This window comes from Armigeres subalbatus, chromosome 2 (genome assembly GCF_024139115.2).
Source record: "Armigeres subalbatus isolate Guangzhou_Male chromosome 2, GZ_Asu_2, whole genome shotgun sequence".
In the NCBI taxonomy this organism is placed as follows: Eukaryota; Metazoa; Arthropoda; class Insecta; order Diptera; family Culicidae; genus Armigeres; species Armigeres subalbatus.
In genome coordinates this window covers 115,470,281-115,495,308 of record NC_085140.1, presented here as the reverse complement: position 1 = coordinate 115,495,308, position 25,028 = coordinate 115,470,281, and the positions used below count along the sequence as shown (strand labels likewise).

The window sequence follows — 25,028 nt, the reverse complement described above, 5'->3', positions numbered from 1 at the left end:
ACACGCAGATGAAATTACTCTTATTCTCTCTGTTTACTCACATTCGCCATGCGCTGATGGTTGTCTCTCCTGCAGGCGGCATACTAAACACGGAGACAGCTATCTCTTATTCTCTCTGTTTACATTCCGTTTGACAGAACATACTCGATTGAACTAGTACAACACCATTCGAAATCTTGTACTGCGACTGAATGAAGTCGAACGAAATACATAATGCCGCAATTTTTTCGAAACGAATCGAAAAACTTACGAATCGAGTGATTCGATTCGAGATGCGCAATGTCACCCCTGGTCACATAGCAGTTGCAGTCACTTATGTGCAACATTTGTGCTGCTAGGGTTCCTTATATCTAATGAAGTAATTCCATTAGCCCCGCCCCTTCGTTAATCGTTATGAGTGCACATTATATTTACACCTATATCAGATCACAAAGGGGCGGTGCTAACGGGCTTAATTTATTGAATACAAGAAAGCTGCTTTCGAGCGCGCGCGAGCTATTTTGATCGGGATTTCGCAGAGAGCCGTTGGAATTCCAGTTCGAGACAGCAACACGTACGGACGTGTTTTTTGCTCGCGCATTTTTTCGAAGTGTTTTTTCTCGTTTGTTCGCTGTTTACGTTTTCGCTTGACGCGTTGGCGTTATTTTCTCCCGGACCCGTCATGGGAGACTCGGTGACCGATTCGGTCGCTGGAAAAGTGCCTAAGCGCACTGCTCTTGGAGGCGCGGGTAACCCCTCCAAGCAGCTTTTGCAGAGCAACGTGTTCTCTCCGTTGCCACTTGATGACGCCGGCAATCCGCCGAAAAAGAGGAAGAAGCAGCAATCGCATCTGCCGCAGGTGCAACCGGAGCGGAAGGAGAAGTGCCCGCCCGTGTTTGTCAAGGGCGATCCACCGGATTTGCGCCCAAAAATTCGCCAACTGATCGCTAAAGGGCTGAAATGTACTTTTCGGCTCTGCAGCGAGGGCGTGAAAGTGATGCCGGCAAACAAGGACCATCATCAATCCGTCGTGGAGTTCCTCGAGGTCCACAAGTATGAGTACTACACTCATGACCACCCCGGCACGAAGCCGCTAAAGGCTTTGCTGCGAGGACTCCACGACATGAAGGAAGAGGAGTTAAAAGCTGAGCTCGAAAGTTGCGGATTGAAACCGGTGGCCGTGCACAAGATCGCTCGTCACGACAAGACGAGGAGATATCGCGACCAGCTTTACCTGGTCCACCTGGAGCACGGCTCCACCACGTGGAAGGACCTGAATCTGGTCTGCGTTATAAATTACACCGTCGTTGACTGGGAGCGATATCGGCCAGAGCACCGGGACGTCACGCAGTGCACCAACTGCTTCAATTTCGGGCACGGCACCAGGAACTGCCGCATGAAGCCGCGCTGCAACAAGTGTGGCGAACCCCATCTGACTGATGAGTGCGACAAAATGGAGGTGGCCGATCCCAAGTGCGCCAACTGTGGCGACAAACATCGGGCCACCACAAAGGGCTGCCCAAAGCGAGCCGAGTTCCTGGAAATCCGGAAGAAGGCTTCCACCAGGACCATGCCGAAGAAGAACCGTGTTCCTGTAATCAACGAGGTGGACTTTCCAGCCATCCCCGCCCCCCGTCGTGTGATTCCAATACTCCCACCGCTACAGCCGCACAAGCGACTGGCAGCGGCAGCGGCATCGGTCCAAGCTCCAACATCGTCGGCACCATCCACCAGCGAATGGCCCCCGCTTCCTCCTCCTGGGTTCCATCGGCAGTCGGAGAACGAAGCCGTCCCACCGGAAGAATCTGCTCCGCTGTACACTCCGGAGCAACTGATGCCGATCTTCGCGCAGCTCGCCACTCGGCTGCGCGGCTGCAAAACCCGCTTCGACCAGGTCTTCACTCTTGCCCAAGCAACACCTCTTGTTTCTCAGTGAGTAACAACAACTGTGGTGTGACTTACTAAAGGTCTGACTTATGCACAACGCGTCGTATTTGGTACTCCTTTGTGACAGAAAAAGCGCAAGAGGTGGAGCCTATTTGCAACATCTTGCGACTACAATGAAAATAAAAACACAAAAACCAACCGGGAATCGAACCATGGACCTTGAAATTTGCAACCTGCTACTATAACCATCACACCAACAATTCTATTTGAAGATTCCGCTACAAGTGCACTACATAAACAACAAAGTCATTTGTAACTTCATTGTACCTTATACGGAACATGCAGGGGACTGTCAAAAATAAAATACTGCTCAGCTGAGCTCAAAGTGTTTTGCAACATATCAGAAACATTGTCGTAACAGCAATGAACCGAAGTGTTATTAATTCTGCAATTTATCTGTTTTGTTTCTGATATGAAACACTTCGAATTTTAACCCACTCAAGAAGTCAGATGGGTAAAATATTGCGACGCCACTTAAACGGAAATGAAACATTGTGATTTTCTGAAACTGGAAATTGGCTAGAATGTGACTCGATGTATTGACAGTGTATTCAATGCAATTTATTTGGAACAAACACCTATTTGAAAGATGTTGCGCGTGCTGCTTGGGTGGCATGTTCATCATCGAAAATGGCTGCTAGGGTGGTCCTGGTCAACTGGAACGCTTGCTCGCTCAAGAGCAAAATAATTGAGCTGAAGGATTTCCTTGAGGAGAAGGAAATAGACGTGGCGTTCATCACCGAAACGCACCTAAAACCGGAGGTGAACATCAACATCCCGGACTTCCGCATCGTGCGACTCGACCGGCCGACCAGGCGAGGTGGTGTGGCCATCGCTCTTCGCTACAACATCAACTGTCGTCTGCTTCCAAGCTTCCAGCTCAGTGTCATCGAGGCCATCGGTGTCGAAATCACCACTTCGGTCGGCACAATCGCGCTCATCGCGGCGTACTGTCCAACGCAAGCCAAAGCCGGTGATGGATCATCGGCTGCCCTTCGGAGGGACATCGTCAAGCTGACGCGGAGGCAAGGCCAGTATATCATTGGCGGCAACTTGAATGCCAAACATCAAGCCTGGGGCAACAGTCGCGGCAATCAAAACGGCACCATCTGGAGCAACGACATGGAGGAAGGCCACTACACGATCTTGAGCCCGGATTCCCCCACTCGGCTGAGTCGGTCCGGTGCCCACGCAACGCTCGACCTCTACATAACAAACCTGAGTGACCACGTCTCGCAGCCGGTTGTATACCAGGAGCTCAGTTCGGATCACTATCCGGTGGTGGCGGAACTGGGCTCCTCGGTCAATCGGCACCAGCAGTTCCGGCGGAACTACCACCGAGTGAACTGGCAGCGGTTCCAGCAGTGCGTCGATAACACCGTCGATTACGAGGTGCGTCCGGAGACGCCGGAAAGTATCGACCGCCAGCTGTGCGCCATCGAAGAGGCAATCTCGGTGGCCAGAGAGCAGCATGTCCCGACGGCTCGGCAGGTAAGCAACTCCTAAAACATCGATACACTCACCAAAGATTTGATTCGATTGCGGAATGTCACTCGCAGGCAGTTTCAGCGTACTGGACTGCCTGAGCTTAAGGCACGCTACAATCGAATCACAAAAATTATCAAGGCCAGAATGGTGGACCTCAACAATAACGACTTCTCGAATAAGATCCGCACTCTCCCAGATTATGCTAAGCCGTTCTGGAAAATGACCAAAATTCTAAAATCCAAGCCTCGGCCCATTCCACCTTTGATCCCACTAGACAATAATGGCTCTAAGAATCGCTTGATAACTCCTGCAGAGAAGGTCGCTGAAATAGGTCGTCACTTCGTCAGCTCACACAATCTTGGGCAGAACATCGTCAGTCCACACGAAGCAGCCGTCAACGAGCATGCTAACAACATCCATTTGATTCCCAACGACTTCTCGGAGGAGTTGGAAATCTCAGCTGACGAATTGACGGCCTATATCAAATCGTCGAAGAACATGAAGGCCCCAGGCTTCGACAGCATCCTGAATCTCGAGCTCAAACACATGAGTGCTCCGTTCTTCGAGCACCTCTCGCTGATCTTTAATCAGTGTCTCCGGCTCAGCTACTTCCCATCGTCCTGGAAGTCAGCGAAAGTCATCCCCATCCGGAAGCCTGGGAAGGATCCTTCCTCCCCCAAAAGTTATCGACCCATCAGCCTTCTCTCAGGGTTATCCAAGCTATTCGAAAAAGCTATTCATCATCGGTTACTTGAGTCTGCCGAAAATCTCAACATCTTGCTCAAGGAACAGTTTGGTTTCCGACGCGGTCGGTCAACTGTACACCAACTGACCCGAGTTACCAACGTCCTCAGACGGAACAAGTTTGTCTCGAAAACATCCGCCATGGCCTTACTCGATGTCGAGAAGGCATTTGACAATGTATGGCATGATGGCCTGGTGTACAAACTACAACGCTACAATCTTCCCAGCTACCTGGTGAAAATCATCAACAATTACCTGTCGGCAAGGACATTCCGGGTCTCAATCAGCGGAGCGAGTTCCAATGCGCACAACATCGTCGCAGGCGTCCCCCAGGGTAGTATCCTCGGGCCCCTGCTTTTCAATCTGTTCACCTCCGACATGCCAGAACCTCCAGAAGGCGGCATTCTGTCTCTGTTCGCAGATGACACATCCATCGTCTACAACGATAGAGTGATCAGAGCGCTAGTGGCAAAACTCCAACGAGGCCTGGATGCCCTGACAGAGTACCTCACCAGCTGGAAGATCTGTATCAACGCAGCGAAGACCCAGGTCATCATTTTCCCCCACTCCAAATCCCCTAAACTTGTTCCGTCTGGGGACTGTAAAATCATCCTCAATGGCGCGACTGTGGAATGGGCCAATGAGGCCGACTACCTTGGCTTGACCCTCGACAGCAAGTTTATTTTTAGGCAGCAGGTTGACACAACGGTGACAAAGTGTAACGTCTTGTTGAAACTACTGTACCCTTTGATCAACCGCCGGTCGTCATTGTCTCTGAAAAATAAGCTTGCTGTCTACAAGCAAATCATCCTCCCTGTGATCGAATATGGCATGCCGGTCTGGGAGAGCTGCGCTAAAACCCACCACCTCAAACTTCAACGGGTCCAAAACAAATTCCTGAGGATGATCCTCAACACCCCTCCCAGGACAAGAACATCCGAGGTCCACCGTCTGGCCGGAATAAAAACCTTACATGAACGCTTTGGTGAGTGTAAAGAAAAGTTTAGGGTCCGTTGCTTGCACTCGGACCAAGAAGCGCTTAGGGCGCTAGTTCCAATCTAGGTTATCAAATTTTTATTGTAAATATTAGTGTACATAGTAGTTAGGTTATCAAATTTTAAAAAACACACTAGCGCCTCCTGAAGGCCGTCATGATACATTATATTTTAAAAATAAAGTAAAAACATAATAATAATATTATAATAACAATAACTGAAATTGAAGTTGGAGGGCCAAGCCGGCCGATGATTGTATAACAAAAAATGTTTTAAATAAAGAAGAATTTTACTACTACTACTACTGAGAGCGGTTAAACAAGATCGAAGGTGCTCCCCGATCAGGAATGCATAACAAAATTATAACTCAATTCTATCAATTGTTGTTATTTAAAACAACGTGTGTTATAATTAGATAATTCGATAAAAATGTGTCTTCGGCCAGTTTTATTTCATATCAAAATTATAACAACATTAGTTATGAATATTTTCACAAAATAATTGCCTACATTTTTTGTGGACATTGTAAAAAAAATCGGAGGTAATTACCTTCAGTATAACTTGAACCCGCTCGATATTAATACATAGCTGCACGGGTAGATCAAACAACCCAAATTTTGAGTTGTTTTCGATCTGGCATCTCTTTCATTCCATCCTTTGATGTCAAAAACAGAGAAAGAAAACCACCTAACGATAGCAGTTCGATGGGGGAAGCCAACGCCAGGTTAAAGGGGTTGAACTCAAATTTAGGTTGTTTAAACCTATTTGAACTTAACATTAGGTGGAAACAACTTAGTATTTAGGTACTTTTTCACACGGGATCAAACGGAAACTACTCAAATCCGAGTTGGGCCATCCAACTCAAAATTGGCTTCCCCCACCAACGGTCCAAATTAAGTGAAATGAACTTAATTTTGAGTTGTTTGAACTCCATTTTGGGTTGTCTGATCTAACCGTGTGGAACAAAGTTAATTGACTACATTATGGATGGAAATCCGGCGTGGTAGCGTACCTGATTTCTATCCGTGATGTAGGCAATTACCTTGAAAGTAGATTTTTGTATAGAAAAATTATATCAACGTTTGTGTTTGTTATAATGTTGATATGAAGGTATCAACCTTTGTTTTAATTATGTTACGGCTAGAGGTATTTTTGATATATTTTTTGTTATTTTAACAACTAACCAGCAAAATTTATAACACATTTTGTTACAATATTTTTCTGAAATACATAACTCCCCTTGTTATAATTTTGTTATGCATTCTTGATCGGGTCTGGGGCCTGTAGCATAATCGAAATTTTACTAATAATATTAGTAGCGTAGCTTGTAACTTGTATTTTTCTGTTGCATAATGAATCTACAAGTATGAATTTACAAGACTAATATTACAAGTTGACCGCACTAATAATATTAGTGGAATTTACAAGTAACTGTTGCATAAAGAAAATACAAGTAGAAATTATTAGCGTTGGCTTGTAGTTTCTTTTACAAGTATGAATGGTGCTGTAATTTAATTTACAAGTAGCTTTTATTTTATTATTTTGGCTGTGCAAAGTAATTATGCATCGTTTAATTGTTTTTAACGGCTTAACGGAGAAAGAAACTACTATTCTAGTTGCTTCAAATTACCATATAATGAAATACTGTGCACTAAGAATAAATTTCTCTTGTTTATATAACACTGAGAATTATGAAAATTTTCAAATGACTTTGGATATAGTAGAAGTACTTTAAGTGCTGACATCAAGTATTCAAATGGTGGAGCGCTAAAGATCATTAGCAATTATGCAGTACACAGAAACCCAAAAGTACTCAAAAGTGGGTTGTTTTAGCTTAAATCCCTACTATGGACCAATAACCCAATTTTGAGTAAAATGACACTTAGTAGTTTAACTTAATCCACTTAAAACATATTAACCAAAGCTGAGTTTAGTTCACCCAAATATTATATATTGTCTTATTTTTGACAACAATTATGGGAAAGAAAGGAAAAACGGAAAAACTACCTTTTTTGCGATATTCTCATCAGTTAGTATTTTGAACTAAAAACGAAATCTTCCAAATTTCATAATCGAATTAGAAGCAAAATCCAAACCCGCACAAGTCTCACAATACACGTAAAATAAACCCGCTTCAAAAACACACAACAAACAAGTCTAGCGGGATTCGATTTATCATAGACGATACGTCGTAAATTACAAATCGCCTTAATTAAAACATAAGTCAATCCCAAAGACCACGTAAACGACTCTAGTGTGTATTACATTGGTTTGGTTAAAAATGCCAATACCATGAGGCTGGCTTAAACCACGGTATCAATAAATTTGCAGAGATAATAATTCGTGTTCCGTGCATACCTATTGCAGTCAAAATATATATTCTATCCACAAATTTGCAAACAAACGTAAACAAATCGTTTACCTTCGCATTGACAGTGAACTATCGGATGAATTTTGACAGGTAAATGAACCTGACGGACTTGTAATTTCAACCTTACTAATAATACAAGTACTAATATTATTAGTTGCCAAAACATTATTATGCGACGCAAATTACAAGTACTTGTAATTTGTTGACTTGTAACTTGTAACTTGTAGCTAATATTATTAGTCTGATTATGCTACAGGGCCCTGGTAGCATTTACAAAGGAAAATCATCAAATTGGTGGTGGAAGTCTGCGTTGGTGGTCGTCATTCAACCTCAACAACAAATCAAAATCTTGTGAGGAAATTCCATTTGACTGCTACTGACGCCATCTATTTCAACAAACTCATTGCATCTCCCATCTCCATATCCCTCCGACGCGCGCTTGTGGTTGTGCTACCAAAGGGCAACTTTCGTCGTCGCCAAACGATGGTAACCCGGGAAAAAATCGATATCATTTCTAATGACTAACGAAACAAAACCAAAGAATCTTGCCAGAAAATTTCACTTTCCATCGACGACGGCCTAATCGATGAAGACGCCACCTTAGTGAAAAATATCGTTGAGCTGCCTTAGTTTTTCAAATAGCGCGTTATTAAAAACAATAAATCTTCCCAAAATCTTCATTGTCGTTTAAACAGCCGAACAATCTGTTTGTCTGGGTAAACAATTTTCCCAACGGTCAAAACTTCTTTTTGGATAAATAGTTTAAGTCCTGAAAAGGTCTGTTTGTAATTTATTCTTGAAGTCTCGCTCACTTTGCAACCAGCGCTATAGAACACGATGCATGTACGCTTCCATCGCGGGCGGAAGTCGAACGTTGCAAATTGATATATTTGTGTTTGGTTTCGCGCCACCTCCGATTCTGCTTATTTTTCCTTTATTCCGGACATTTTTGAGCATAATGTCTTCTAGGATTCTGATGATATCCACTGAAAGATAGACGAGTGGCTTCAGTGGCGATGCGGCCGATGAGTCGTTCTGGGAGATTCTTTCCGTTTCTTGATTCGGTTGACCTCCGAGTAGTTTACACAATGCCAATAAATTGACACAAATTATGATGAAAAATACCCTCCATTTTGTATAGCTACGTAGTCCTACGTCACCGTTGCGTACAACCCGATTGGGCTGCACCTTTGAGTTTTTCCATTTATTCAGTAGTGACGTTTGACATAGTTTCCGACGGGTTTATATGATATTTCCTCATGTAAAAATCCTTAGTAAAGTTGAGTAAATCGTGCAAAACTCAAATTAAGATTCGAATGAAAATTTCGCATGGGCCGCTCACAACGCGCATAATATGCAGGACAACGTCTCCCGGGTCGACTAGTATCTAATACATATGACATTACATCATTTGCTCATCGTCTACAAAAACGCGTATGCGTAAATTGATCAAGAAACAATTTTGAGGCAAATATGATATATGATTAATAACAGTGCCGATAAATCGATAGATGCTCGTCTCGAGCGCCTTTAAATTATGTAGAGGGTAAACGGGTTAAGCGCTGCAGGTTACGGGATTGCTCTATATGGTGTAACACGAAGATCAGGGATTGACTCATTGATTCGTACAGATGATTGAGGGAAACATTCATCAGACAGTAGTAGGAAAAGTAGGAAAAATTACTAGAATTCCCACAAATGAGGCCATTCATGAACTCCAGCTTTTTATTGTTACATATGAGATTTATTTATCAATCCACTGAATGTATTCACCAAACACGACTATCAATGAACTACTGGGTCTTCTCTGCCGTAACTAGTATGGGGGTGGTTTTTCCCCGAGATGCAGTAATTTGATTCTCTCCCACTGAATTAAGGAGAGAGCACGCTGCTCCCCGTGGTCTTTGTCGTGCTTGTTTATTTGATCGCACTCAGTCGATCGCAGTGCTTCCAGTGATAAGTCTGAACTGCATTTTCGTTCAAGTTGTTTAGGATATCTACTTTGAGAATTTTAAACCGTTTCAAGAATATTTATAAAAAATGGAGCCAAATTCGTGTCGAACTTTTGGATTTGCGTACATCGTGTTGTCTTGGCTGTTCTCAACATTGGGAGTAATCTACTCCTTCCTGCATATTGTCGTCGGCAAACCGTTCTGTGTTAATATCCTGTGTTATAATGGTAAGTGTGAAACAAAAATTCGATTCTGAATCAAAATTAACAATTTTTATTTCAGACAAAATAAGCATAGGAATTGTGACAATTTGCTTGGTAATATTCATTCTATCGGCAGTTTTTATTGCTTTTGTGAAAAGCGCCATCGAACAGGTAATGGACTGCAATAGTATCATATCTTTCGATTGAATATTCAAATAATGCAATAAACCATTATTGTTTAGGCGGACTCAACCTACATTCGAATCTATCGCCCAGTAATTGTACTACGGAATCTATTACTCCTATCGTTATGGAGCTATCAGTACGTCATGCTGGAGATGGAACGAGATCGCGGAAATGACACTTCGGGGGTACGGGAGGCGGAGTACGTCGCTTTAGCTTCATTCTTCATAACCTTGGGTGAGTTCCCTTCGAGATTTCGTAAGGTTGATTGCCGGCAAAAATGAATACTAACTGTTACTTTTTTTCATTCTTGGAAACTCCCTTTGGTGTATTCGGATTAGTCATTACGTGTTTGGAATTGTGGATTCTCCATCGGATTCAACGATTAGCGAAGTTAAAACTTGTTGAGGAAGAGTGTGTTGAAGCAGTTTACTCTGCGGGGGATTAACTTCGTATAATTGTAGTGATGCTGTCGATGAACTCCTCTAAGATGCTGTGATTATGACTTAGTCTATAATACTTGATTAGTGAATTCATACATCCAACCAGCGGATGTTTGGTTTCATTGATATTCTATATAAAATCTACCAAAATCTAAGGAGCCGTACACTAATTACGTAAGCCTTTTTTCCAGAGTTTTTCAATCCCCTTCCCCCCATTTAATTTTTTTCCCACACAAATTATTTTTTATTTATGTGGAGCGTAAGAAAATGGCAGACTCCCCTCTCTACATATGTGCTTACATAATTAGTGTATGACCCCTAAATGAGATTAGAACATATGCGAAATAGTTTCTTATTTAACAAAACGTAATCTTGAAGTTTTGTACTCGCCCATTCTTATACAGATGTTTGTAAGTTATTACACAGAATTGTAAGAGAATCTAACATACGCTGGTTGGGTCTTCCTCTGGTCACATGAAAGTAATATTATTCATTACGTCAAGAAAGTTGAATATGATCAACTGACTAGACTCAATTAGATACCAAATTATTTTGCAAATGATTATTGAACAAGTTTTTATTTAAATAAACTTCGTATATACATTTATACTGTTCAACTAACAAATTAAATCTTCAAGAGTTTTTCGTATGTCTCATTTATTTGTCTTTGCGTATAATTGAATATGTTTAGTGCTCATGAGAACATGACTTTTTTTTTTTTTTTTTAACTAATTTTATTTGCTAATTATCTAATACATGCATTCATCTCTTAGACTAGGTGTTCCGTGTTTTCTTAACACTATCATCCTTATTTGCTATGTTATATTTTTAGTTATTATTAATACATTTCAATTGCCTCTGGCAGTTAGAATTTTTCCTCTGGTTGAATTGAACCATGTAGGAATTACAATGTTTTCAACTTAAACTAAACTTTACCCTTTTTTATACTAAGGGTACAAGGAGTTAATCGTTGCAATAGAAGATTGCAACGATTTTTTAATCTAAAATTGGAAATTATTTTGTTTGGACATTTGTCGCAATGTCTCAATATTAGAAATTCTATGAAGTTCATTGGTACTATACCACGGAGGCAACTTCAGAATCATTTTCAGAATTTTATTTTGAATCCTCTGAAGTGCCTTCTTTCTGGTATTGCAGCAACTAGTCCATATTGGCACAGCATACAACATGGCAGGTCTAAAAATTTGTTTGTAAATCAAAAGTTTGTTCTTAAGACAAAGTTTTGATTTTCTGTTTATAAGTGGATATAGACACTTAATATATTTGTTACATTTGGCTTGTGTGAGAACATGACTAATACCAGTAACACATTTCCTATATTTTACTAAATATAAAATTTTGCTTTATTGAATAAATTGTTAATGTGTTGCAACTTTGATCACATTGAATCCGTATTACATTCCCAGGAATTATTCACCCTAACAGATTCTACGTGGTTTCAAAAATGGATAAGTATTTCTGATAATACACACTTATGGACTTCCAGTAATTGTTGTAGCATCTCTTAAGACTTAATGGGAGCGTACAAATCCGCTCAAGTAACACAGATCTCATAACGAATTAACCTATTCCTTTCTACAAAATTGTTCGCAATTTCAGAATTTCAATCAGAGTATAAGTTATGCAAACAATCTTTTGGAACTATTGAATGCAACTGACTGTCACCATGATCTGAAAAAGATATGCGAATCGTTTGTTATCAATTGTATCTGGTACGCAAAAATGTGTGCGATAGAATGGTATATTTTATATTGGCGCATGGTGCGATTTAGCTGAGCCCCGGCCAATCATCACTTCCAACCTAGGATAGGATGTGCCGAACCTTGTGCCGAACTATATAGTCATTAAAAATCTCACCGATTTTCTGTCACACGCTGATTTTTGTATGAATCGTCACGATGCTCTGAACCCCCTCCCATTAGAGGCGTGACGTATTTTGTGGATGGCCCCTAAGTTATTCTCAAGTGTTGAAAAATTATTAAATGTCAATTTTGTGCATTTTTATCACTTTATTGTCATTTCTAATCAAAACGTCATATTTTCTATATAGAGCATAACATTTTCGCTAAACAGAGAAGAATCGCTCTTTGATAGGAGAATCATAAATAATGTATGAAACGGAAAAGAAAATGTCAAGTTTTTATACACAACATTTGAAGGAATTATCACCAAATTAACTTGGCAGCCCTGACGACCTCGTCCAAGAGCAACCGACTAGAAAAGTCACGATTGAATTGTCACAAGACTTTTTTACTTTAACAAGTACTCCAAATCAGCCGGGTAGCTTATTTTTAATCATGAATTTTCTAATGAAAATAAATTTTCTAATTCGTGAATTGGATACACTTTTATTGTCAGAAGAGTCTACTCGGGGTTTAGGTGAACCAGTCAGAGAAACAGTTGAAACTCGATAGTCAACTGTAATGAGAAGGAGAACAAGGGAAAAGAACCAGGCCATCTCAGGTCTTCTAGGTACTTCTATCCTTTGTCCAAACATAAAAGCGGCCTACCTAATATGCAGCGTCGTTTAAAATATAGAATTAAAAAAAAAGTAAAACCAACGCCCCCTCCCCCTCCTTAACAATTGTTTTGATTTTCTAATGAAAATCAATTTAATTTGACGAGTATTCCTCTATGGTTTATCCATTTATGTTCATTTATTACGTTGCCATAAAGAACACGGCGTTTATATCTTTTCTTGAAATTTTCTTATTATTTATTATGAAAAGGGTAAGCAAATACAACAACAAAAATTACCATCCATCTAGCTCACCTAGTTTTAGTACTTCTTGTAACCACCCTTTACTTCAATAACTGCTCACCATCGTCATGTCATCGACTCAACAAGCTTAGCAGTTATTTACAGGGTGATTTTGTCTCACTCAGATGAGATTAAATAGCTGCTGGATGCTTGTTGGTTGCTTCTGGGCCTTAATTTTCAAAATTGACCAGAGATGCTCGATCGGATTAAGGATGGGAGACTGTGCTGGCCAGTCCACAACTTTAATACGCTTTCCCTTGATCCACTGCGGAACCAGCTTAGAGGTGTGCTTCGGATCTCCATCTTATTGGAGAGTATATCTGCGCCCCATCTTTTGTGCAGGGGCTAGTAGTTTTCGCTTCAAAATGTCAAAGTAAAGCTTCTTGGTCATGATTCCATCGATGAACTCAAGTCCTTCACTGCCAAATGCGGCCATAAATTCCCACACCATGACTCTACCTGCAGAAACCTGGTTGGAAAATCAATGTTGGTAAAGTATCACCCACGGCCATGCTTGAAAACTTCAATTTTTTTTAAAATATTTTTTTGCGGCAACTCTGCTCTTAAGACTTTTCCTATGAAAACGTTTTAGTACGGATTGTGATGTCAGTTGAATGGAAAACTCGCTTTCAATCTGTTCCGCATTTTTTGGAGCTGATAGTATTTACCTAATCCAGCTCCACCTCCTTCACGATAGTTTTGTCAATTCGACCAGGTGTCTTTGAAGGACGCCCCGATCACTTAGCAGGTGAGATGAAACCACGCTTTGTTCACATCTGCACAAACCTAGTGACCCAGCTTTATGAAGCTGTACAATATCGGCAATATGACGGAAGCTTTTGCCAGTTTCGTGATGGAGGTGGATCATGGAGCAAAAAAAAAAAAAACTAAAAAATGTTACTTGGTAGAGAGGGTGGATACACTTTATTTTATTGCATACATATATCGATCCATGATCCACGATCCACGATCCATCCTTTTCAGAGCGAAGGACGTCCGCAAAAAAACTATTCGGAGTGGAGGATTTCTCCAATAAACCGATCAGAACGCCAGTTAAACGATGACAATATTCAGATCGCATTTGAAAACGGAAGAGAAAAAAAAATCGTTGAAAGCGGGGCTCTCTCTGAAAGCGTCAGCTTTCGTATTCCGATGAGGAGACGATGTTAGCGATGTTGGGGATGAAACGCAGCCATGGGAACTATGGGGGAGCATATGGAGGACTTATAGATCTGGGAAGGCCAGGGAGGCTCGTCCACCTCAGTGGGTGGAGCTTATACTCGTGTTGGAGTGCCCAGAAAATCTATGCTGGATCTAGCGAAGGGTCATTTGGTTGAAACCCGTTCGGCCGAAAGCCATTTGGCCGAGTGCCACTAGGCCGAACAGACCATTAGGTCGAAACCCATCTAGCCCAAAGTCATTTGGCAGAAAGGGTTGTTCGACCGAAAGGCACGTTTGACCGAAAGGGTTGTTTGGCCGAAAGAGTCGTTTGGCTGACAGGGTCATTTGGCCGAAAGAATTGTTTGGCCGAAAGGGTCTTTTGGCCGAAAGGCTCATTTCTCACATCTCACTGTGAAAAATGAGTAATGCGAACTGGGTAGTGAGACGTCCCACTACACACTATTTACCTCAAACCTAAATCCCAACCTCGTCCGTCCTGAAATTACGCAATCTAACCTTGAATTGCCACGAGTATCTTAGTCTATGCCCCTTTCCCCTTACTACCTGTTGATAATAAGATGATTTTTTTTTAATTTTGATTTATTTGAAAGGCTCAACCGTTTTAATAAGATGATATCGATTGTAATTATCATAAAGAGTCTTTTTTTTCCTAAGCAATGGAGGGGGAATCTGCTCAACAGACGTCCTGGGTTGTCCAGGAAGTGCGGGATTAGGCACCACCTCCAACAGCAAACGAGGGAGGCAGGACTACATCCCTGACCCGCTAAACCTTTTCCATTGCTGCCAAGCCCATAGTCCCTTCGGTACAACCAGAAAGTAATGGTTCAAAGGGGGGCCAGTGCACAACGCACCCTCGAGGTTAGCTGCGTGTCCTTGCAGCACCGAACATCGTGAGTCGCTTTTTTAGAAGAACACCATGGTATCGTGCCAGCGCATTGCCGGCTTTCCAAGTGGCCTTACCACGCCCTATGTCCTCGGAAGGTGGAAATGGTGGACTTCGCGTCTGCTTCCCTCTGCACGACTGGTATCAAGAATGATAATGCCGCGTGCACCCCAAATTAAACTCTCTGTGATAGGGTCTATTCTCCAACACACAGAGGGACTTGCCGAGCCGCCTGCCCCAGCCTTGACGAGGACCCCTTTCCGTCCTCGGGCTCGGAACCCGCCCGGTCGACCGACGCCGCGAAAGCGACGATACCATGCTGTTCTTCGCGCGGCCACTTTTTCGATAAAAGGATCGAATTCGACCACAGAGCATGACCACCGGTATGACCCATGAAGCCGACTCCGATCCCTTGGACCTCCTCTTGTTTGCGTATGAACTAGCCATACTTGAGTTCACGCGCCACCTTCTGTGTAGCTCCGAGACGATTTGGGCGATAGTCGATAAAACGGCGTTCCAGCCAAATTCATCTTTACACATCCTCCGAACTAGGTTGTCCGGGGTAGTGTCCAGACCACATGTGGCAAGCATGTGGTCACGCATTGCGCAAAAACGTGGGCATGCGAACAACACGTGTTCCGCCGTTTCCTCTAAACCTGCGCACACCAAACACTCGGGCGAGGCCGTGCAAGCCAGCTGCGTTACCTGCACTGTGATTTTGCAGCACGCTTAAACGCCGGGCACTACGAACCCCCCATGGGGTGCTTGCTGTTCACAGCTTTGCTGGAACAAATCAAACAATTGGGAGGGTTCGTGCAGCACTGTGCCTTATGTCCCTCCAGTCCGCAGCGTCGACAGAGCTTGCTTCTGTTAGGGCCTTTGCAGTCCCATTGCTTGTGCCCCGGTTCCAGGCACTTGAAGCAAACTTCGGGTTGCTCGTATATGCCCACAGGGCACACTGACCATCCCACCCTGATGCTCCCTAACTTGACTACCTTGGAGGCGTCCGCTACAGATAGCCGAACCAATGCTACCTGCGCCCCTGCAGGACCTTTCCGTAGCCGAACGGCTGCGGTGGGCGTCTCCACTTCGCACTGTCGCCGCAGTACCGTGACGAGCTCTTCAACTTCGATGATCTCGTCCAGGTCTTTAGCCCTTAGATTCACCTCCGTCTTGAGTGCCCTCACCTCGACCATCTCGCCTAGGACTTCCTCCGCCAACTTCTTGTAGACGGCGCCCTTTTGCGAGACGCCCGCTTCAGCTCAAGGATCATCTCGCCCATCCGGGTACGTCTTATTCGACGTACGTCGGCGCCGAGTTCAATGAGCTTGACGTCACTCCTCATCGCCTTCAAGACGTCCGAGTTTTGATGACTAGGGCATCGCCCCTGGAGCGATTGGCGCCTACCCTAGACTTCTTGCTACCCTCATTCGCCTGGGCCTTCTTTTCGGCCCTTGACGTCTTCGGTTTCCTCTTGTTCTTGACCAGGATCCTGGAGACATCATCCCCCTCTAATTTCCTGGTCTGGTGCGGCTGAGAGCTCTCAGCCTGCAGTAACCCCTTGCCACCGTCTTTCCTGGGTGGACGGACCTTTCCAAGTCCTTTCTCCCCCGGTTTTGGAGGTACCTGGCCGGGGTTCAGCTTCCCAGCCTCACTACTCTTGTTCCCTTTACGTTTTGGAGCGGCCCACAGGGAGCTCATCCCCTGGAGACTGTCTCCCCCGTTGGAACAGTCACTCCCGACGTGCCCGCGATTACTTGAGCCTCAGTCTGGGTAGACTTTTGCACCACCGTCTTCGCTGGCACGCCTTCGGTCGATTCGACCTAGCCCGAGTTCGCGAATCGTTGGGCCTCAGTCTGGGTAGACCTCGACTCCACGGATTTCACGGTTTAACACTTGGCCGTTCCGACCGTCCTCTCCAGCTTGGCGTCCTACATCGACTTTCGAAGTTTCAGCAAGCTCCTCTTGAGGTCCTTACAGATATTATGCTTCGATGACGCAAAGTCGATTATGGCGTCCAGCTGTTCCGTCGCCACCTCGAAGGCCGAAAGCCCATCGCGTTTGCGGTTCATCGCCTCCACAAGCCATGGGCCGTCCATAACCTCTACCGGCGTAGCCTGGGAGATGGTTAAGTGAACCACGGTGGCGCTGCGCACCGAGCTGCCGACTATTGCATTTGGCCTTCTAGGCGGAGACCTGAACAGCCCACCTCTTGCGAATGGGGTTGTCGCCTACACTACTACCACTAATTGAAGAATTGACTTGGTTTTCCATTTTGGTCCCACGAGTTGCTCGGAAAAAGAGGTTCACCACGCCAGAGCCCAGCATGACGCGGTAAGGGACAATTACTGTGAAGGTGCCAAGGTACCCCACAGGCTCCGTTAAAGGCCTAGCTCATTGTTTCACCCCCCCCCCCTGGCCATGCATCCCCTCGGCACGGGTCGCTTAACGCCTTGGGATCAGGGGTTAGGGACGATGGTCCCTTTGGTCGCACCCCCTCATTCTAGCTGATGTCAGAAGGACAACAGTGCCCAGGCTGCACTACCGGCTAAGTACAAAATCCTTAGCTGGCGGTCGATTGTCATTGGAAGACCCGTGGAAGCGTGAGATTGGAACTTGTGAGGACCAGAGCTGTGTAGGTCGCTCCTTCCCAGATGTCAACTCACCATTTCGCAGCCCTCACCATTTTGCAGCCCCATAAAGAGTCTCGGCTATGTTAAGTGTTATGTCAAATTAACGCAATACACCCAGGTTTTTTTTTACACGGTTGGAATTCTTTAATTTTTTGGTTAACCTGAACTTTCACAGCTTTTTAAATACCACCTGAATTTTCTTTGATTTTTTGTGAATTTTTTCGTGGGGATAACTCATTGCTTCATTGACGCTGAAGGTCTTAAACGACCAAAACCAAACCGTGTAAAAAAAAACCTGGGTGTAGATATAAAAACAGCAGAAAAAATCGATGACAGGCCAATCGTTATGCTAACTGAAAAAAACAAGTCCTGACTCGATACAGAAGGTATAGGTATATGAAAAAGGTATATGAAAAAAGAAAAGGAAGTAGGAAGAAGAAATAAAAGAATGGAAGAAAGGTGAAGGAAGAAGAAAGAAGCAATAAGGAAAAAGAAAGAAGGAAGAAGAAATAAGAAAGAAGGAAGAAGGGAGAGGTAAGAAGGAAGAAGCAAGAAGAAAAAAGGAAGAATCATTGCATTCAGTCTTATAAGCCTAAAGTACAATACCAAAGGTACGTAAAATTAAATGCACCATAGCCTTGTATGAAACAAATATAACAAAAATGTTTTAAGAAAAATGAAATAAAAACTAATTTGTGTTATATTTTTTTATTCCTACGACTTGTAGTACATATTCTTATTGTTTGTTTCATGTGCGATGCAGAGAATTTTTGATATTAGCAGGTCGTCTTTGCATTCATTCAACTTACCAAGCGCCTTTCTATGCACGCGACGATAAACATTTTAATATATTGATGTTGTTTATTCTTACTACTCTATCCATGACCACATGAGTGGCGTACATACCAAAGATTTATTTCTACAAGGAATGTTGAATTCAACCGACCAACCACTTATTATTAGATAGAACATAGATGATGTTCTGGTGTTAATTATTCATAATCTATTCACGATTCTAAACGATTAAATCACAAATTAAACAATGCTCTAAAAATATTCTCATCGCGGCTTACATCGCATATGCAAACAACGCCAAAGCGAACGGACACTACACTGCACTATGATTCAACGACTCGCGGTGCTTAGTGCTCTGGAAACGTTTGTCGCCCGCAGTCGGAGGAAAAATGGACGTCAACGCCTATCGTCGCATTGGATCAATTTATGTGCTCGTATGCTGCTCGGTAGCGGCCTTCGGTGCCGCCTACTGCTTGTACCAGCTGATGGACGCCAAACCGGCCTGCCAAGGATTTTCCTGTCCCGACGGTGCCTTTTTTCTTGGGGTAATTTTAGACCGAATCGTGGATTTGACCAGTTCGATGCATTGCAGGAACGAAGAACGTCATCATTCTGGCAGTTAGCTTGAAGATCGGCATACTGTCTGCGATGTTCGCCGGGCTGCTCAAGGACGGCATCGTGGAGGTTGGTTGACGAGGTTTTCGCACGGAAATGCAAATTAGTGCACCCCATCAAATTAGTTATTATTTCTGTTCAGAGGAAAGTCTGTGCCGTCCGCGTGAACCGAGTGTTTGTCGTGGTGAGAACCCTCTCGCTGATTGCGCTGTGGACCTGCTGGGAGATTTTCCGCTACAGCGATCGATACGAGGGAAGCGCATCCACCGGTGAAGTACTGATTCATGTTGCATTGTGCTTCGGGATGCTTGGTAAAGTCGTATGTTTTGGATTGTGATACCGAACGACTTTTCTTATGGTTGTCGTGTTTTGTTTTAAATTTGTTCGCAGGAATTACCGGCGTGGAGTTGGTGATCTTGAACGGAGTGCTGAAATACTTGAGAGAGGGTGCTCCCGAACCCAAGAAACGGGTACCGGCGGTGGTGTACGTTCAAGCGTGAGAAGAAAATCCGAGAATTCAGTGCCTTTGTTGTTTATTTTCTGTTCAGTCGCGCGGGTTTTAAAATATAAAACAAACAAATGAACAATGCGTCAGAAGCAACTCTCAATATTGAAACCAAATCGGGCGAGATGATTTATGATTTGAGAATCTATTTTGGGATTTTAATCGTTGCGATATCGAGTATCGCATGCGAAATCATTTATCGGTAACCCAGAACTAGAAATTGTTACGAAAAATATATGTGAAGTGAGTGTGATCTTGTTCGATTGCTAGTAAAGCTTAGACAATATTTGTAGGTAAGAAGTGAATGTGACTGATTGCTTCGTAAAAGATTAAAATTTCACAAAAATAAATAACGTAGCTTCGACCAATTATGTTAAAATTTTAAATCCATTTATTATTCTTTTTATCGTTCACATTATCACCAAACCTAATAACAAATCAATACAAAAGTTAATGAAAATTGGAGAATAATATAATTTTGACGTTTGCATTTAAAAACGCAAATAAATTTCAACCCAATTTAGTAAAAGCATTTGATTTAATTCCTAAAGGAATTCCACTCAAACTTAAGTTAAATCCACGTTTCGCTTCAACACTGCAAGCCAATTATATGACGTGCAGTACATACTTGGCCGAAATGCTTTAATGGGTTCTGCATGAAATGTTTTTAATGTGAACGACCATTCTCCAATTTTGCGCAAGTGCATCGTGATAAAAATGTGTCACAACGTGTGCAGCTTTCAGCTAATAAATTGCCGGTCGCAGAGGTGAGCCAGTCCAGGGCGGCAGACCTCTATAATAAAGAATAAAAAAAACAATAACGATTCCGGCCACGCCCTTACAGTCAATTTAGGATTAGGAGAGGAAAATTGGTTCGACACTCATTGCTACAAGAGACCGAGGGATTCTCTGAATCAACGTGAGCGCCACGGGGAAGTAAGTGAGAAGGTAATTCATGGGAAGTCACTTTGGTAAGCGACTAAATTTATTGTGAGCGAAGTTATTTTCAAGACACTAAGACGAAAACCGTGTGTAAAATCAATCCAACGCGAAATTAACATGCTGGGTTCAATAAACTTCTGCAGCACGATGGATTAATAAATTGTCTGCTTTTTACATAGCATAGCTATTCTATCATAAATCAAGGTGGGTGTGATCCTTGATTTCAATCTAGGACGTTCTCTCGGATCCGTGGCCAGCACCAACACAATCGAACTTGTTTTGGAGAACAGGTCATTTGGCCAAAAAAGTTGTTTGGCCGAATAGGTCAATGTGAAAAGTGAGTAGCAGGAATTTTTTTTTCTTTTTTTACAAGAAATAATGCTAATGTACTGACCCAGCACACGCGTAGTAGTTGCCAACCTACCACATGGCAGTGTACTAGAATGTGGGATTCTCACCCACTAAACCCTCCTTGGGCTCCAACCCTAATTCCGGCCCGGAACAGCCTTCCAGCATTACTTCTGGAGGATAGACTATACTTAATGAACACATTCACACAGGCACTCACACCATTTGAGACTTACTTACTTACTCTAACACTCCACTGCAATGCCAATGTATCTGTACAGTTACGCCTACGCTAAGACACTCCTACCTCAGCATGTGTAGTCTACACACAAACTTCCGCCATGCCTCGGGGTAACTATAGCGGTTGCCCGCTACGACACTCAGTTCCTCAGCACAGGCCAAATATTCGCTCTCCTGCCGAAGCAAACCACGGGCTACCCTACCGAAGGGACACTTCCCGTGCACCATTTGTGCCTCACTGTGGGTGTGTGGATTCAACCCTGCCGCCGAAGCAGCTTCTCCAAATGTCACTCGCCCCATGTGAGTCTTATTTGGCAGGTACTTTAGGGTGGCTCAAATTAGTATGGGAAAAACTTTTTTTTAATTTTTTGATGGACCGCCTTCTTATTCGGTTCTAGTTGATGCCCTGATACTCTGGAAAAAATGTCAGCCAAATCGGTCAACGTTTGGACGGTGCTAAACTGGTTGGAAGTTTTTATGCAAAAATGTATGCAGAAACATCCAAAAACAGTAAATTGCAGCTACACGGCAATACTCACGATGAAGAACTATGATACTAATTCAGATCTTGAAGAATTCAATACAGAATGTTATGAAGAATACCGCGAGAAGATTAGAGTTTGCCCGGCTAAGTTATTAGCATTTCTCTGAAGTGGGGTTTGAGCAAATTTCGTTTCTTTTACCTTTGAAAAGAAATAAATTCACCTCTACAACACTCCAGTAAAATGCTAATATCTTTGCGTATTAAATTCTAATCTTCTCGCGGTTTTCAACATAATATTCTGTATTTAATTCAAGAACTGAATGAGTATCATGGTTCTTGATTGTAACTTGTGCCGTCCAACTGCAAATCACTGTTTTTAGATGTTTCTGCATACATTTTTCCATATAAACTTCAAACGAGTTTAGCACCGCCTTAACGTTGACCGATTTAGCTGAAATTTTGTCCAGAGCATCAGGGCATCAAATGGAACCGAATAAGAGGACGGCCCATCAAAAAAATTGAATAAGTGTTTTTTGAGCCACCCTACTATACACTTAAGACAACGTAGAATATGGAGGTTTCGATAATCAAAAGATTGGTTTAAAACTTAGTTGAGTCAAGTACGAGATACTGAATACGGCCTTACTGTTGAGGTCGAAATAGGTATCTGTAAAGGTACAATCAAGTGGTGGAATTAAATGGTACTAACTTGTCCTTTGGCAAGTGCGATGGAAAAGCTCTAAATATTTTTTTCAATAATATGTACGTATGCATATTGTTACATTAACATAAATTTCTAATTTTCTAACTGAAAATCCGTTCAAGAGTCCAAAAGAACTCCTTTAAGACTTTTTTGTGTTTACGAGCGGAGAATCATTTGCTTTCCGAACTTTTTTGTTCTTCCTAACGTTATTCTTTTAGGCTTTCAAACCGATTTTTTTGATTCCCAATGGAATCTTTTTGAGCTTCCAAAAGAAATCCCAGAAGGTTTACGTTTGGAATTCCAAAAAGGACTTACGTTGCGTATCCCTTGAATACAGAAGCAGAGAAAGATACCATTCAGAAGCCCAGTTGTCTCCACTTGGCAGTTCAAAAGTATTTCTTTCGAAAGGCGGTCTTGGGCACTAGAGGGTTAAAGGATTCGGTTCGGAAGCCCAAAATAATTCTGTTTTGAAAGTCAAAAAGACTTCTGTTTCGAAGCATAATAAGATTCTATTTGGTATTTGGAGCAGGATACCGTTCAGAATCCCTGAGGGCTCCATTCGGAAGTCCAAATGAATTACTTTAGAAAGTTCAAAAGGATTCCGCTCGGAAGCCTAAAAGAATTTCTTTCGAAAGTCCAACAGAATTTCGTTCAGAAGTTCAAAGGAATGCCGTTTGTGAACAGGAATACCGTTTCCGAATTACTTTCGGAAGTTCACATAATTCTGTGCGAAAATCCGTACGAATGAAGATCTTTTGGGTTTCTCAACGCAATTCTTCTGGTCAAAAGGAATAATTTGGGGCTTCTGAATGGAATTATTTTAGGATTCTGAATGGAATCCCAAAACCCAAATATCTGTAAAAGACTGTAACTTCTATCAAAAGTTTGTATAATGCCTGTAATCTGTATGATGTCTGTATGCAAGATCAAATGTCCGTGTAAATACAGACATGGCACGGCAAATGCTGGGTAAAGCGTACCATTGGTACTTCGCGTACCTGAAGGAATAAAATAAACCCCATCTTGCGGTCCTTAGCCTCTTACCCAGCAACTCCTATCCCTACCTCCCCGTGGTGCTGGCTGGATACGAGCAACCTTAGGAAGATCGGGTAACCAACCCCGGTGGGAGCTATGGTCGTATGCTGACAGGAAGGGGGATTTGCTCCTCTCCGGAGGTGCAAATCTTACTGAGCGTCTGTTCTCCATGTCAGGATCGGCTCACAACAGCGTCTGTTCTCCATGTTAGGGGCGGCTGATCATCGTCCGAGTGCCAGCGAGGGACTCCAAGTGAAACTGTGCACCATGGTCCACCGGGAATAAGGAGGAAGGGTCCTCCGGAAATTTAGGGGGTTTGGTGTCAGGCCCTGCAAGCCAGCCTTTAAAAAATCATAAGCAACGAACAATCAACAAGAGAGTACGGACCGGAACCATCGGCGAAGACCACTGCGACGAAAAGGGACTAGCGATTGGAAACTCGGTTCGTGGAACTGCAAATCTCTCAACTTCATCGGGAGCACACGCATACTGCCGATGTGCCTGGCGACCGTGGATTCGGCCTTGGAGCGCTGCAGGAGGTTTGTTGGAAGGGATCAATGGTGCTAACGTTTAGAGGTAATCATACCATCTACCAGAGCTGCGGCAACACACACGAGCTGGGAACAGCTTTCATAGTGATGGGCGATATGCAAAGGCGCGTGATCGGGTGGTGGCCGATCAATGAAAGAATATGCAGGTTGAGGATCAAAGGCCGGTACTGCAACTTCAGCATAATCAACGTCCATAGCCCACACTCCGGAAGCACTGTTGATGATAAGGACGCATTCTACGCGCAGCTGGAACGTGAGTACGACAGCTGCCCAAGCCACGACGTCAAAATCATCATAGGAGATTTGAACGCTCAGGTTGGCCAAGAGGAGGAGTTTAGACCGACTATTGGGAAGTTCAGCGCTCACCGGCTGACGAACGAAAACGGCCTACGACTAATTGATTTCGCCGCCTCCAAGAATATGGCCATTCGCACCACATACTTCCAACACAGCCTCCCGTATCGGTACAGCTGGAGATCACCACTGCAGACAGAATCACAAATCGACCACGTTCTGATTGATGGACGGCACTTCTCCGACATTATCGACGTCAGGACATATCGTGGCGCTAACATCGAGTCTGACCATTATCTGGTGATGGTTAAATTGCGCCCAAAACTATCCGTCATCAACAATGTTCGGTACCGACGACCGCCGCGGTACGACCTAGAGCGACTGAAGCAACCTGATGTCGCCACTGCATACGCGCAGCATCTCGAGGCAGCGTTGCCGGAAGAGGGTGAGCTCGATGGGGCCCCTCTTGAGGACTGCTGGAATACAGTCAAAGCACCCATTAACGACGCAGCGGAGAACAACGTCGGGTATATGGGTCGAAGTCGACGGAGCGATTGGTTCGACGAAGAGTGCAGACAGATTCTGGAGAAGAAGGACGCAGCGCGGGCGGTCGCGCATCAGCAAGGTACCCGGCAGAACGTGGAACGTTATAGACGGAAGCGGAGACAGCAGATCCGCCTTTTTCAGGAGAAGAAACGCCGCCTGGAAGACGCGGAGTGCGAGGAGATGGA

At 43.5% G+C, this 25,028-nt stretch overlaps 2 protein-coding genes across 3 annotated transcripts in view; both read left to right on the top strand.

The window, feature by feature from the left end:
* The first annotated feature begins 9,457 nt into the window (after positions 1-9,457).
* On the top strand, positions 9,458-10,914 carry LOC134214990 (uncharacterized). The gene is made up of 4 exons (XM_062694258.1): positions 9,458-9,703; positions 9,759-9,850; positions 9,922-10,099; positions 10,204-10,914. The coding sequence occupies exons 1-4, from the start codon at positions 9,565-9,567 to the stop codon at positions 10,308-10,310; spliced, it is 516 nt and encodes a 171-aa protein (XP_062550242.1). The 5' UTR covers positions 9,458-9,564; the 3' UTR covers positions 10,311-10,914.
* Positions 10,915-18,922: 8,008 nt separating this feature from the next.
* Positions 18,923-25,028, top strand: part of LOC134210701 (uncharacterized) — a 52,603-nt gene continuing 46,497 nt past the window's right edge. Inside the window, exons 1-4 of one of the 2 annotated variants that reach the window (XR_009978849.1) lie at positions 18,923-19,108; positions 19,173-19,264; positions 19,338-19,506; positions 19,586-19,993. Coding sequence is in view for 1 of the 2 variants with exons in the window: in XM_062686926.1 (XP_062542910.1) it covers positions 18,970-19,108; positions 19,173-19,264; positions 19,338-19,506; positions 19,586-19,695 (510 nt within the window). In the remaining variant the exon portion in view is untranslated. Of the gene's footprint in view, positions 19,109-19,172; positions 19,265-19,337; positions 19,507-19,585; positions 20,322-25,028 lie in introns of those variants that run through there. The other variant, XM_062686926.1, reaches the window with a different exon arrangement.

Coding starts and splice junctions, on each gene's coding strand:
- LOC134214990 (XM_062694258.1), top strand. CDS start 9,565: ATGGAGCCAAATTCGTGTCGAACTTTTGGATTTGCGTACATCGTGTTG. Junction 9,704..9,758: donor TAATATCCTGTGTTATAATG/GTAAGTGTGAAA, acceptor TTTTTATTTCAG/ACAAAATAAGCATAGGAATT. Junction 10,100..10,203: donor TTCATTCTTCATAACCTTGG/GTGAGTTCCCTT, acceptor TATTCGGATTAG/TCATTACGTGTTTGGAATTG.